The 16,390-nt window shown below is 35.3% G+C and overlaps 1 protein-coding gene across 7 annotated transcripts in view; it reads right to left on the reverse strand.

Annotated features, from left to right (window-relative positions):
- Window positions 1–10,878: 10,878 nt before the first annotated feature.
- msn (serine/threonine-protein kinase msn) overlaps window positions 10,879–16,390 on the reverse strand; it is a 129,668-nt gene continuing 124,156 nt past the window's right edge. For all 7 annotated transcript variants that reach the window (XM_081770012.1, XM_081770013.1, XM_081770010.1 and 4 more), the window contains one exon: window positions 10,879–15,429. In XM_081770012.1, the coding sequence (XP_081626138.1) occupies window positions 15,346–15,429 (84 nt within the window). In that variant the 3' untranslated portion in view covers window positions 10,879–15,345. The remainder of the gene's footprint in view (window positions 15,430–16,390) is intronic.

The raw sequence follows: 16,390 nt of genomic DNA on the forward strand, positions 1-16,390 counted from the left end.
CGATCGAGCCTCAATTCGAGAACCATTGGGCTGAGTGCTGATTTCAGTTTTCTCCCCGGGGGTTTTCAATACGCGGGGATCGGGTTGGAAATAGTACTATGCATCTACTGGTAACCCACATTAAGTATGAATGGATATTTAACTCGGGGGAAATTTTGCGGCTTGGAGGGATATTCAAACTACAGGTATTTACAAAGAATACTATTCATCGTTGCTGTACATGTTTACTTTTTATGTTTAATTCTCAGTTAACAATTGTGCATTGAAGAATACATAAGTACACAAAAGTCTTACAGGGGCATCGGCCCCAACCATTTCAATCCTGTGTGGTCCCAAAAATTCAGGTATGTTTGTAGATACATCGTACGGGAATTGCGTTTTCAATTCACAATCGTAAGCATTTTTCTAAGTATTATATATTATATCTTAAAATATCCTTAAGTAGCCATCATTTTTTAGGCTGGAATTACCTTCCATAGAAAATAATGAACTAAGTCTCAGCAAGTATAGATTCTTTCTTATTATAAAATATAATTAAAAATTAATTGCAATTATTAAGGATTTTGTTTTAGTTATATGCTTTTCTTAATACACCATTTTCCCTTAAGAATTGTGGGATACGTACCTTTATTTGAAACAAACAGTTGCAAAATGAATGCATGAATAAATGCTGAGCGATCAGTTATTTCTCTTCATTGCTATACATATGCGTTTCCATTGTTTGATTTCTTAAATGAATTGTCTACGTTGATTAAATAGAAAATCCAGGGAAAGGAAAGGAATCAGCTCTTACGAGGCTCTACTTACCGGACCTGCTTCCGCGCTCTGCAAATTCATTCTTAATTGTTCTTGAAAAGTTTACGGATTTAGTTTTCGTTTCGTATGTGAAGCTTCTTTATGAGCTCAATTGCCACATCAGTTTCAAACATTTACTGTATTGGTATTATATTGTAAGGTTTCTCATGTCTTCACATCATGCTGTAACCACGTGTGTACTACACGTGTTGGCAGTAAACAAATACAACGCAGACGACAGTACCGAAGAGGAGTTGCCCACAATCGCCAGCAGTCGGCAAGACGATCACCGAAGGTAGCCGACATTTTAGGATAAAAGTCAGCAGCACGCCTCAATAAGCATCAATCTCTACAGGTTGATCAAACCACCAAAAGCCCTAAGGCGTCCGGCCATTGGGTTCACCTTACCCTCTCACGACGCTTGATCAATTGAGAGATACCTTCACTTAAGCCCTACGACGCTTGGGCACTGGGTTTCCTTTCTCTCTCACGACGCCCGGTCACCGAGAGACACCTAATCACACAAACTCATCCCCTCTCCCGACGCTCAAAACCTTACCTACAAAAGCCCTACAACGCCTGGTCATTGGGTTCCTTCCACTTTCTTACCTAACATATTAGAGAAAACTAACTATTTTAATATATTTCTGTATTCAAGAGGATCTTTTATAATAAAAGGTGATGGGGAAGTCCAATCTCCCGAGTACGATAATTGCTCTACCTTACATGAACTAAGAGAATTTTACAATATTGTTTTATTTATTAGCGTATGTGTGTCGGGAGTATACATACATACAATGCGATAAGGCACACTTATTGAACTGAACTGAAAAGCTGCTCAGTGAGAACCACTGAAACCATAAGCAACTGAATGAACAAAGATCGGGAAGTAAAGAGTGGTTCGCGAGTGATCTATATATAAGATCCACATTTCCACTTGTGAAGAATCACTGCTCCAAAAGAACCATGACTCTCAAAGAACCATGACTCATTAGAAACGAGCCACGATTCACTCGCGCATCCAAAAGAACCGTTCAGAAGATACAGTTCGTTCGCGAGCAACTAGCACACTATAATATAGTATAGTATAGTGTGTCAACTCACGTTATAGAGCATTGAAGCACAGTATAGAGTGCAAAACGCTGACTAGAGATTTGAAATGCAAGTACCACGATTTAAAAAAAAAAAAAAAAAAAAAATACTAGTGCTGTTCACATTTCATGACGGTTTCGGTTTTGAAAACCAAAACTGGTTGTTTTCACTGCAGCTATTGGCTATTTTGTTGTTTCTTTCGAAATGTGCACCACACTGTCTTCCAGCATGGCTTGAGGCAACACCAGTTGCAGTCATAGCGTCAGTGTGTATGGTTCAGTGAATGTCGATAGCTGAAATGTTTCGTCAAATTGAGGGTTGTGCTGCTCAAACTCAAGTTTTAATTAGATCTTTCGAATGGGAGTTACCGAACCACCCATCGTACAGCCCAGACATTGCACCGAACGATTGTAATTTGTTTCCTTACCTGGAGCAGTTTCTTGCCGGTCAGCGGTTTGATACCGATGAAGAAGTGAAGAGAACGGTTGAGAATTGCCTTCGGTCACAGGCAGGTGATTTCTACGACGTGAGGATTATAATTATATATATAAACTTGTCAAACGCCATGGTAAATGTTTAAACAAAGATTGTAAGCGTAGAAAAATAGCTCATTGTGTACAGAGGAAGTAACCAAAAATGTATGGCGCTATATTTACTAGTTTTGTTTCTACTAACAATCAAATCTTCGTAAAAAATAACCCTCGTACTTTCATGGAAGGAAGGGTGCTCGAATTAGGAGGAATGATATTCCCTTTCTTATAAGATTATAATTTCTCTAGTGTTCGAAAGATTCCGTATATCACCAGCGCTCGAAACGAGAAGTGTCAACTAGCACCATAGCCTATATAAATTTTGCATATGAATTTTCAAGTGTACCGTCCAATTAAAAACTTTAAATGTACGATCTCACTATGAAAAGTGCCAGTATAAAAATTAAATAGAAAGAAGTATCGGAGTATGTCATATCCTAGTGTACGACTCATTTCGAGCATTGCATAACATACTCAGCGCCGTAATAAATCTGTTCGGGGCTCTGGCGCAGGAAGATAGTTTTTGGGGTCCCCCAAGCAATGAGTTGCCCAGTGAAGGAGGACAGTTTTTTCCAGCGATATAAAAAAAACGAGTAGAAATTGCTATACAGTTTGAATAGTGCAGTGAATTGTATTAAAAATGGTTGCTTTCGTCTGCTTTTATAACATTACATTATAGTTTTTTGGTATTGTAATTACAAGTTGTTGTAATTGCATAATATTAAGCAGTGTTACAAACTTGATCGATGTTCATCATTTCTCCGGAATCGCATGATCTTTATAATGTAATCTTTTCCGGTCGTAATTAGTCATAAATTTTCTCATGTTCATGGAAAAACAAGTTCAAGAAAACGGCAACGATGATACATAACTAATACATTTTTCCTAATCAACTAGAACAAATAATAGTATAAAAACAATGTCTAGTATTTTATTATGAAAGCACAGAACACTTACCTACTAGAAATTGTTGCATAAAACAAGAAAGTAAACATCTTTTCCTGAAACTTCAATCACATGATGAATGTTTAATCATATATGACAGGAAAAAAAGTCACAATGAGAGACTAACCGGAAAAGGGTGGATGTATGTACAGTCAACGACAAAAGTTCTTTTTGTTTGATCAAATTGATTTTGTAAAGAACTCCAGAATGGAAGGACAATTTGAGTACAGTTTTTAGTAAAGTAAAAATAGTGTAATTTTCTGCACTTTCCACCGTTATTTCCAAAATAAATTTTACTAAACGCTAAGAACTTTCGTCGCTGACTATACATAAAACGGCTGCGGTATATTAACTACATAATCTTTACAAAAAATTCAATAATATTAAGTAATTTATTTCACTACTCTAAACGCTTTATTTCTTCATCAATATTGCGCATATCTTCCATTATTTTACTTTTCTTTAACTTCAAGTTTGTTCGGAATGATTTTTATTTTCGTATCTTCAGCTTGTTTTTGTTTTTTTCCTCTACCTCTCGTCAGTGAATTGTTTCTTCTGCAAAACGAGTTCTACCATTTCGTATATAATGAATCCTGGATTTCTTTTATGGATAGTTTCTCAAGGCCACCAAAAGAAGCTACTGAATCATACGCGTGTTTGCGCTACTAAAGTTTCTTTTAAACTATCTGCTACAGATGCGCATTGGTTGAAAATCTCGTTTCTAGATTTGTATTTTTATGAGAGAATAATCATCATAGGTATTCTGCCATTGCCGAAAGGCCACTTGCCGCAACTGAGAAGCTTCCATGCTCCACAGTCGTTCACTAACCTCTTTGTCTTCACGTACGACTTTTCTGTTTTGATATCGTCCATTAATTGTAGTCGTCTTCGCTCCCTCCTTTTCTTTCCTGCCACCATACCTTCTACGGCGTCCTTCATGATTCAATTTCTTCTTAAGGAATGTCCTAACCAGTTTCTCTTCCTCTTCTTAATAATATTTAAAACTGTTCTTTTCTCCCCCTCTATTTCTAACATCCTCTTATTCGTCTTCCACTCGACCAAGCTAATTCTTTCCAGTCTTCTCCACACCGTCATTTTGAAAGCTTCGAGTCTTTTTTCATCATTTTTGCGTAATGTCCGTGTTTCTGTCCCATACAACACAATATTCCACACCAAACATTTTTTAAAGTCTTTTTCTCAACTCTTTATTCAAAGTTCCACAAAACAGTATTTTCTTCCTCCTAAAGGCTTCTTTCGCCATTCTTATCCTCGCTTTTATTTCACATTCACACTTCATATCATTACTAATAATACTACCCAGATATCGAAAAGTAGTCGCTTGTTTTATTTTCTCCTCTCCTACTTTTATATTTGACACCACCTTCGTTCCAATCACCATGTATTGTGTCTTTCTAACATATATTTTCATCCCATATTCTTCACAGTCTTTCCACAAATTTTCTTATTGTTGATTTTCTCTTCAGATTCCTCAACAAGCGCAACATCATATGGAAACCGTATCATCTAATCACTCTACCCTCTACTGAAATGAAGTCGTCAATATGTAGCCTTTTTTCACTGTCTCTTCTAGATAGATATTTAATATTGTTGGCGAGAGGCATCACTGTTGAACTCCCCTTCTAATTGCACTCTCCTCAGTTATGAGATAAAATCAAGAGAGTTTTAACATATCTTAAATCATTTTACTCGGAAGCATTAAAATACTTTAGCCAAAAGTTATCCGAACACTTATCAGCGGATTTATAATTGTTTTACAACTTGGATTCGAAGAAAACTCATTCAACTGCCTCACAGCCTTGCCGTACTGTCATCTAACCATTTCACCTAGTTCAGCTAAAACGGATTTCATGTGATTCACTCCAATGGTGGATCTTGCAGAAACAGGATCCAAACACGAAAAAGCTCTAGTCAATTTATGATTTGAAAGTGACTTTTCCACAAGTTTAAGAACAAATTTCTGTAGACATCATCTGCAATTTCGGCGAAAATCCAAAATGTCAAAATCTGTTTTAGTTGATATTTCTTAAAGGCAGTATGTATGGCAAAACCAATGTTAGCGTTTTGCACAGGGAGATTTTCTTCATTTTCGACATCAATTGATATGCATGAACTCGAGAAACTGAAAGTTTCTGGCTTGTATCACTTTTTTTTTTTTTTTTTTTAATCATTTCCGATAAGTGTTGTAAAGAAATGGACAAAGAGGAGCGTCAGACTGAAATTCAATAAGGAAAGGTTCTAATTGTGAAGCAAGCGAAGCATTTTATATTCTTCCACCATAAAAATGAAATGAAATCTTCTTAAGTTCTACGTCCCACAGTCAGGCCTGAAACCAGCCACAGAGATTTTGGTGGGATCATGAATATGTTAGGGGAAGCCAAGTCATCAAAAGTTATGTTACAAATATCTAAATTGTGTTTTTGTATTGAGGTCTGGAGGGGTCACGAAAAGTTTAGGCCCCCTCTAGTTGCGTGCCTCTTCACGGTTATGCCGGTTAGGCAAAAGGAGACTATGATGAGCAGCGGCGCAAATCTGTCTTCAACATTGGGGGGAGGGGCGTAAGACCGTTTTTATTTTTTTTCATTTGCGATGTCCAAAATATGTATGAAGTTGAAAAACAATGTGAATTATCAGAGGAGCAGAGTTATCTTCAACGTTGGGAGGCAGGCAGATTTAAGGCTTATTCTGGGGAACATAAATTTCATCTCACGTTCCTTTGTGGCAATCGAACAAAAATCATAAAATTTCCCCCCAAAAACACATTTCAAATCGGATTATTGGGGGAGGGGGACAGTCCCCCTCATCCCCCGGGATTTGCACCAGTGATGATGAGAAATGAAGCAAATTGTAGAATGAAGAAAGTGAGATGAAACGGGAGACCCCCCCCCCCAAAAAAAAAAAAACACACACACACACGGTGTTTGTCTACCACAAAATCTTCCAACATAAGTGAACATAACTGACACAAACTGATAGATCGGAGAGCTGGGAACATTCTTATTTTTCCTAACACCTTGAATATACAACAGGAGGTAGGGATGAATGTCAATAGCTCACTGGGCAACACTATTAATTTGGCGCCAACACAAAAAGATTCATTGGAAGATGTTCTGAGCTTGGCACGGCTGCTGGAATATCCTTAAATAATTTATACAGAGCTTTTACAAATTCAACAACTCTTCAATTCATTACCTCGATTGCAGTCTTATATGCTCCATGCAAGGTAAGTAACCTAAAGCTTCCTATATTAAATATTACAGTGTCATTTGACGATGTCTTTGTATCTCATTTGAGGGTATGCAGAAGTGTAAAGTTTACATAAGGGCCATCCATTGAAATTTGATTTATCTTTCTGAAGTTCAAAGATAAAAGCGTCTCTTTGGAAATAATTAAAAGATTATAAACTGTAGAATTCCCTAAAATGTCAGGTAAAGGGCGTGAACACTTGCCCTTTCACAGTATTCCAGAATCGCACGACCTTCCTCGTCGCTATGTGGATAGTGTACACTTCTTTGGCGTGGGAAATCCGGCTTCAGTTCCCGGCGAGAGCTCATGCGGTTCGGATCCCATGTTAGGCTGTAGGTCTACGTCTCATATGGCGTCGCAGCTGAAATGAATGCTAAACTAAGGTCAATCAAAATCTAGAATCGCACATATAGATTTTAACAACAACTGAATTAATTCACTTTTAAAGTATGGTAATAAACCATAAAGTAAAGTTTATGCTATTTTGTTACGTTGAGGCTGCATTTTTCCACCAATCTCACTCTTTGGGAATATAAGTTTGAATATTTCGACACGTTTAGCAGCAGTGTGCATTGATATATATCATTACACTTTGAATACACCTTAATAATTCTCCTTTTGTAATGCTATCTGTTTTTAAGGAAGTGAGACGTATGGCACGCAAAAAGATACAGACAGAGATTGAATACCTGATCAAATGAAACTTCGTACTTTGAATGGGTACCTAGCTTCATTATTAAATAATTGGTATAATCAGGTTAAAATGAAATTTTTGAGTTTTACGTCCCACGGTTATGCCGGTTAGGCTAAAGGAGACGGTGATGGTGAGAGATGAGTGAAATGGTGGAATGAAGAAAGTGGGAGGAAACGGGAGAACCCCGAGGAAACCCACGCACACGGTGTTTGTCCACCACAAAGTTCACTTGGCGGGAGCAGAGTTTGAACCCGAGACCCCTAGCACCAGAGGTGAACGCTCTACCACTGAGCCACCGCGGCCATTTAACCGAATTAAATGGTAAAAATGGATTGGATTGCCTATTTTTTTCCTAGATTGAAAACTGCATTAAACAGAATTTATACACAATACGGTTTCCGTACAGCTTCAAACAACCTAAAACTTTTTAGAAAAAAAAAATCACCCAATTTAAGATTTATTACACGGATCCCAATGAAAAATCGGGTATTTACGAAATAAAATGCAGTTGCCAATATACAAAACTAAAAGACATTTAAAAGTTCAAATACAGGAACACATTAGAGATTCTAAAGCAGAAAGTCCGGTGTCAGGTTTATCGAAACATTTAAAAGAAACGCAAAACTGGGTAGAAGCTTCGAAAATTTTATTTGGAGCTAGAAATGAATTAGGGAGACTGTTTTTTTGAAAATTTATATATTCATTAAAAAAAAGTTTAGAGAAGGGATGGTTGAATGATGAATGGGAGGCAATAATTACAAAATTTTCACAGCATTGGCATGACAATAAAAATGATGAGTTGGCAACCTTTCAAAAAAAAAAAAAAAAAAAAGATAGGCGCACAAATTGATTTTATTATATTTTAGTTCGTTTCATCTCATTTGGAGATTGCTGACGCACTGGACAACGTGTTTTTTGTGCAATACAGCTCTTCTCTTGGTAAGTCCGTTCCTTTTTCTTCCTGTTTTTAACCTCCGTGACCAAGACTCCGGGGGAGAGTCGAAAGCTTGGAACTATGAAAATTCAGGAATTACAGAAATCGGTAAATAGAATTCCTGAGCGTGGTTTCTACTATCCTGAGCTAATGTTTGGTTAGTTTCGTTCCTGAATTCATATCCATTTGCATCATGGAATTCACATTTGAACACGTAACATCACCAGAAACCTCTAAGTTCTATAAAGGTGAGGTACAAATACAATGACTGTCCAAGTCAGAAGATACTGTCTTGTTTCCTTGATTCACAAAGGCACTAACTGTTCCTAATATTGAGGAGGACCCGGCCATTTGCATAGGCTTTTTACCTTTCATATGATTTGTTGCCGCGTGTTGTCCCTTGTTACTCAGCAAAAAAGACACTCTGGCAAATGTTATAGCGAACAAAAAAATTGTCACCTGGTATTTTCCGAATGCATGATAAAGAATTATCTAACAAGCAGGAAGGATTGAACGTGGTCTTCGAATACTTTGAAACTGATATGCTTGTTCTCTGCACAGGAACACTGAACACCACAACTACAACTCGTTTTCACTTTCGATCGTGCCTCTGTAACTCGAACCACCACGCTAAACCAACAGAAAGATTTTAATATCCACTAGAGGTCTGCACGGGCTCGGGCTGGGCCCGGACTAAAAATTCTGGCCCGTGCAGACCTCTACTATGCACCCACCTCCCCCATGCTTATTAACCGCCTTTCTATACAACAACAATGTGTTGTCGTAAACAAAAGCCTGTTGTTGCTAATTGTATAAAATATTTTTGTTTTGTCACGTACGTCGCCTTGATCCAGTGCCAGAAATAAACTTACATATGCAAGTTGTTTTCCTCTTTGGGATACAACCAGATTTTGTGTTTAGTGTAGGCGTGTAAGCATTGTGTAGTTTCTAAGATAAGAAATGAAAGTGCTGAACTAAAGCACATCAACAATGAAAGACTGTCACGTGCATAATACACGACAATAAAGCGTATACACTCATTCTTATGCGCTATTTATCCATTTAAGATTTCTTGTACTCCTGTATTTATTACTTTGTATTAACTATTAGGTTTGCATATTTCGATATTTACAAATTTCTGTTTTACAGCAACGAATACTATCACGAAACTAAACTAAATTCCCATGCCAGAAAGCGAGCACAAAACAGTTTATTCCTGAGAAAAATAAAATCGTATTCAGGAACACTATGTACACGGATAAAAGAAGTCAATCATTGCAAATTCGTATACAATTCCCGGATGCGCCTTACGGTTATTGACAACATAGTTTTTGCTTAACATTTATACTTCACATTAAAGCATTAGTTTAACGTCCCAAAAACAAGATAGTAATTAATGAGTTAATGATGTAAGAATGAAAGGAATGCAAGTAGGGGAGGGGACGAAAGAACGTTGGAGAAACCCTCCCACTTGGTATTTATTTAACACAAAACCGTATCATGCACCCTAAGTTATTATCAACATGGAAAATACTTTAAATCCGCGTAACATCTGAAATTTGATTCATTCCTTGGATCAGTTTGTTTTATTCTACTAATACACGTGATAAAGAATCGTCAGCAACGAGGAACTTATTTGCTTTCCTAGTTTCAGAATACAAGGATTTTGTCGAAAAACAAGGAACATATGAACATGATGTAGATTCTATTTACGATCTTTTACTCTACACTAAATGTATGAAGATGTCAATATTGAAACTGGAATTGCGCATGAAACTTCCTCACCAAGTGAAAAGAAATTATTATTATTTTAGGATAATTTGAATTCCAAACTCTTAACCGACCCTTTTGTTTCATATTTTGCGGTTTTATCATAAAATAAAAATTGCTGTTTTATCACTATTTCTCGTTCCCATTTCACTTCTAGGTTACACGCTATAGCATCTGAAATCTGAACTTTGTCGGAAATGTCACATATGAATGATCTAATAGATGGTTCCGATGACCATGTCCATCTCATTTGCATTTCACTCTCGCCGTCCGCTCATTTCGACTTAGCGCTTATATGACGTTCTCCCAAGAGCTCACTTTCCTTCTATCACCATATGTCATGCATTTGTGTCGTCTACTTGTCTTCCGTGGGATGTAAGGTCATCAATGGCAATGTGGTATATATATACCTTATTGAAATTGGTATTACATTTGGGGGGTTAATCTATGCACACACAAACAAATAAGTTAATGTGCACAGATGTCAAAAGGGGCCTGCTTTCTACATTGAAGCTCTTCAACCGAAAAACTAATAACAACAGGAAAGGCGATCATGAACTTTACAAAGGAAAATAATTTGGATAAACTTATATTAGTTGCTCGTATTATTTCCGAAACCGCTTGGGTTAGGTCCCACAGTTTTGATCCTAGGACGCTTCGAAACCTTATTTTTCACATATACGGTAACTTCGAGCTCTAAAAGGTTTTTCGCTCAAGTTTATTATAACATTTTCCTATCAGCAATAACCTCTGGGAGTTTGATGGCGTTACTTTTTTTTTTAAATCGGTTAGTAACTTGTATTGAAATGACGGCAAATTCTTGTAAGATACGACAGAGAAGACAAAGACTGTCATAATTTTTCATTGATTCATTTATTTTCTGGTATAAAAAGCATGAGTTCACAATATTACTCAAGTACACTGTTTTACATGTGATCATCCTATTACCTCACCTCTATCACTGAAACAAACAGGAGCACAATCAGTGATTACAAAATGGAGGAGAAACCCAGCAGCACACAAAAAGCAAATATAAAATCTTCAAAAAAATAACAGGAAGCACCGATTACAATCAATAAACTGTCTTTAAAAAAAAAAAGCAAGGGACAAATAAAGATTTTCTTTTTAATTCATAGATGATGGGTGAACATGATATAACATCTGCTGTATAAAAAAAAAAGTGCAATTATATTTATATATATTTTTTTCTGTGTTGTCATGCGAGCTTTTCTTGTTTAAAATTACATCATTATGATTCTGTTAATTATGACAAGAACATATGAGCACCACGATCGTTCATTATCATATCATATACAAGAAGAAATTATTACAACGTATGCAATGCTTATTCATATAATTATATATATATATTTATAATGAAATGAGTCATTGTAGAGAAAGAGAGAGTGCATACAGCAATTATAGTCCATATTTTTTTTTAAAAGTTAAAGGGGTTTCAAGGAATAACAAGATATGTGTCGTAATAACAGTTTCAATTACCTACTCGTACTAAAGAAAAAAATAAACTGGCTTTTCGAATTTTCAAAATAATTACGGAATTGTTTAAGAAAAAAAAAAATATATATATATACGAACATATTTGGAAAGAAAATATCACACGAAATAAAGTAATAAATACCTTATTTGCTGATAAAGATATAATTTAATAAAGATATACTCGGAACAGATAAACATTTTCATTTTTTTATAAAATAAAGTACATTTTTTTATTTATTTATTTATATATATATATATATATCTATATAAGAATTCAACTACCGTTATTTTTATACAATATACATTAGTTAATTACTCTTTTGCATAGCTTTTTCTTTACTCACTCAACAAACATGACGTCTGCTTGTACTTTCATGAACCAACTCAATAATTAAACAGTCTCTATTACAAATACAAATAAAAATGAGCACGTTCGTTTGTTCATTTGTTTACAATATCAGGCACGCATTAATACATGTCAATAAACTTTTTAATGTATTTTATAACTATTCTATCTTTAAAAATCTTTATTACATAAAGCAAAAAGAATAGGCACTCCAATGATTTCGCAGCAACCAATACAAATGCGAAGGAACAAAAATTAAATCTATGTCAATGCTTTCCATTTTCTCATGATGATTGGCAGGTCTCCACGACTGCAAAAGTTGGAAGTGTATTCGTCAATCTAAATCTTCTTATGTAACAATGTAAAAGCAAGTGTTACCAGATCTCTCTCGGGAACTATCGCCAACAGAAGTACTTAGTTTAATGATATATACTTATTGGTGCACATTTACATATTAGTAACAAGAATTTTAGAAATGATCAAAAGATTGCGATCTTGGCCAATAATTAGTTTTTAGATCAGGGGCCACAAAATTGTTCAACGGCCGCTAAATCGAGTTTTCGTATTTTCTACGGAGTAAGCATATTATACTGAGTTAAGTGATAAGTTTGTATTTGGCTACACTATATGTAGTTCTCCAGATATAAGGCCTATTAGAAAAGTTTTAATTGAAATATATTAGATCTTTTCATCCAAGAAGATAAAACTTACTGCATCCATATCCACTTTAATTGCACTAAACTTTTGTAGCAATATCTGATCCTTCCTTAAGTAGCTCTCGGAAACTCAAATGACTTTTCCCTCAAAATTTAATTTTGCAGATTTTTTTTTTTTTCTCGTGTGTATTTTTTAACTGGACAGACGGAAATAAAATCTGAGAAGTGAAATAAATTTTCGTGCGAGCTTCCGAAAAGCTACTGACGAAGGGAACAGGGATTGCTGAAATAGTTCAGTGCAATTAAAGTGCATTTGGACGTGGTTAAATTTTTTATATTGTTTTACTAAATATACGAACATAATAACACCATAATGTTATTTTAGTTCTGAACCTTTTATTGAAAAAGAAAAACGATCACTGGGTTGGCAGATGGCAAACGGATGCTGATTTACGGACATATCACGCTCTACAGGGACTGTTAATGTCTATGAAGGCAAGGTTCTTCATTTTCTTTCGTTAATATTAATTTATGTAACATCCTCAATGGAAAAATAATGAAATTGAATTTTACGGGAAAATTCGACATTTTACTACAGAACAAAATTCAAATTTTAGTTAGTGTTTCATTATTATCATTTTTTAAAAAGTTACACTATAAATTGAAGATCGAAATCCACCGAAATAGATTGATATACGCGTTACAGAACATCATTTAAAATTATATATTAGGCAAAATATGTTCTGGTTTTCCGAAACAAATTACATTCTGAAAATACAGCTACTTTACATACAGAACTTATAAATGAGTGGCTAAACGTAAAGAGCGGCTTGTGAATGTATTCACCTATACAGAATTTACAAGCTTACTTTCGACGATTTACATTCAAACGCTAAAGATAGTGCTGCTCAAATTATTTCTATTTTTTTTCTTTCTTTCTTCTGTTATTCCAATATCCGAATATTCGTTTTCAATGTTTTCAAACGAGGCGAACAATTATTCAAATTTTAACAGTACTACCTAAAGATTTTCTTGGACACCACCCACGTAGGTGGAGAAAAAAAAAAAAACTGGTACAAATCAACAATGTCAATATTTGAGGCGGAGCTCCATTAGGTACGGCGAAACAAGTGGTGAAACTTTCAATTGACTGACCAACAAATTATGTTTTTACTTCCGGCGTCCAACGTAGTTATTTTTGTCAGTATTTACCTACACAGCAAAATAAAAAATGAGGTGTTAAAACAACACAAAATGACTACCACTTTAGGGTATTACTTGTGTGTTAATTTAATACCAAAGACATCGCCTTCCAAGCATATCAGAAGTAACAAGTAATTGTCAGTGGGAATTTGCATTGAATTTTATTGTTTCCTATAAGCAAAGCTTGCAAGCCTATGAATTGTCTGACAACAGCTACATGAGTAGCAGTAGTGCCATCTGTTGTTCTTATATTTTAATACATACGAAAAACAGTTTTATAAGCCTATGAGTTGTTTGAGTAGCTGTTCTGCCATCTGTTTTTTTTATGTGCTAAAATATAAGAATAACAGATGGCAGCACTGCTCCTCATGTAACTGTTGTTAGACAATTTATAGGCTTACAAAACTATTTTCGCGACCGATTACATCAAAACATTTCACGTTATTCATTACTTGGCATGTCAAATGTTCTGTGTAAGTTTTGCTCACTGCAAACAATAAAATCCAATTCAAATTCTCATTGACTATTACTAGCTAGCTACCTCTGGTATGGTCGGAAGGGGATGTCTTTGGTGTTAAATTAACACACAAGAAACACGCTAAAGTGGTAGTCATTTTGTGTTCTTTTAACACCTCGTTTTTTGCTGTGTAGTTCAACGAATCTAATGATGTATGAAAGTCCACCCGAAATAGTGTGACATTCTTTGAAAATAGGAAGTTTCACCTTTATGCCTGACAACCATTATGAAGATAGAAAGCATTCCCACAGAATTTAATGTATGCCTGCAACATGCGTATTTCATTCTGCTAAACCATATGAGCACCTTTTTAAAATATGTTTTCATTGGGATTTAGTTGTTCTGGCCTTGTATTTTAATATATATAATGAATATGTTGCCTTCCATGCAAAAGAGAATATTTTCTGCTTTTCATACAAAATTTGTGATACATACACAATAATAATAATAATATAATAATAATAATTTTATGCAAAACAAACAATCATACAGAATTACTCTAATACAAATATCATGCACTCTTTACAACCTTTGTACAGAATATTTCAAATTCACGGGAACATTCAACAACTTCGCACACGCGCTCCTCACTCATTCGAAACAAGCATCCAACAAAAGACATACAATTAGTTATTTGCAAGTTACACGGAGTCTTAAGACTTGTCTTAGTCTTCAAATACAAATTTATTTTACCTTTTTTTTTCTTTCCTTTTAATAATAATAAAAACAAAAAGGATACACCATATTGTGTATTTATATATAGAATAATGACTGCAGTCTTTAAACTGTGCAAGCCTACTTCTTACAACCATGAGGTACAAACCATTAAATATCATTCACGAATGAATTGTTACAGTGTTTGTGTAATTGTATGACCATCAAACGCTCATCCACACACGCATGCACGCACCCACACAACAGACCCTGATGGGAAGTATAAAGTTTATATATAAAAAGTTGATGTCTTTCAAAATTTCCTTTCCACAGTTCTAAGAAACGTAGCAATAAAACGGAATTAATGAATGAGGAGAAGACGAAGAAAGAGCACCTGGACACACTAAGTGATGATAGATCCATGTAGCTCCGAATACATGTTCCACATTTACCAATTAGCCATTCCAGGTTTGTTGAGGGTCATGAAATAGATCTGGCATGAAGAACCGCCTTTGGCCGACGAAAAGAAAACCTAAAATGATAACCAAAAAAAACGTGTTGTTACATGTTTCCTCTTAAAAGAGAAAGGAAAAAATTAATTTAAAAAGAAACAAAATTCAATACTGCCAAGATAAAATCACGTAAGTAGGGGCTGGGTTCGTTCTCACTTTCGGTTCGTTCTGAAATAAAATTAATTTCTTTAAGTTTAAACCTTTTAAATGTTGTCTTTTTAAAAGTAAATTATAGACTTTCAGTCAAGCAGCTACAGGATCATCCCTATTTATCCTACAGTCATCGTCTCTTCACAATATAACAGCCTTTCAAACGGTACAATTCACATTTTCCCTGAGGCGGGAAATTTTGAGGGAAAATAGGGATTTTTAGTGGAAAAAAACTTTTTTCTAAGTTTGGGCCCCTCTGGACCTCCTCCTGTGTTAACGCACAAATCTCAAAATCAACTAAAAATACTAAGGGGTGAACGAAATGTGTGTTTAACATTTCAAGTTTCTATCAAGAAAAGTAAGGTAAAAAAATATTTACCAATGTGCTAAGAATATCCTCACAATATGCGAGATTCCCGTATAAAACAGGATTTCAGGTAAACATTTCCTGAGACATCCCCATTTATTCTAGGATCATGGTTCGTACCTCATTCTCTTCAGAATAGAACAGTCTTTTAAACGGCACTATTCACGTGTCTCCACCATATACAGTTTCTGAGGCAGGAAAATCACAAATAAAGGGATTTTTTTGTTAAAGAATATATTTTTTAACCTTTTTGCCCCTCTGGACCCCCCCTCCCTGTGTTAACGCAGATCTGAAACATACTACAGGGTGCACTGAATGTCCGTGCAAAATTTCAATCTTCTAGTGCAAATGTAAGCCCGCCCCCCAAAAATAATAAAAACAGACTTAACAAAAAAATCTTCTTTCAAGTTATGACGTCATCACATCCTATGTCTCGAAGCAGAAAGGCGTGAAACTGCGTAACG

Source organism: Thermobia domestica, chromosome 8 (genome assembly GCF_964235325.1).
Source record: "Thermobia domestica chromosome 8, izTheDome1.hap1.1, whole genome shotgun sequence".
NCBI classification, from domain to species: Eukaryota; Metazoa; Arthropoda; class Insecta; order Zygentoma; family Lepismatidae; genus Thermobia; species Thermobia domestica.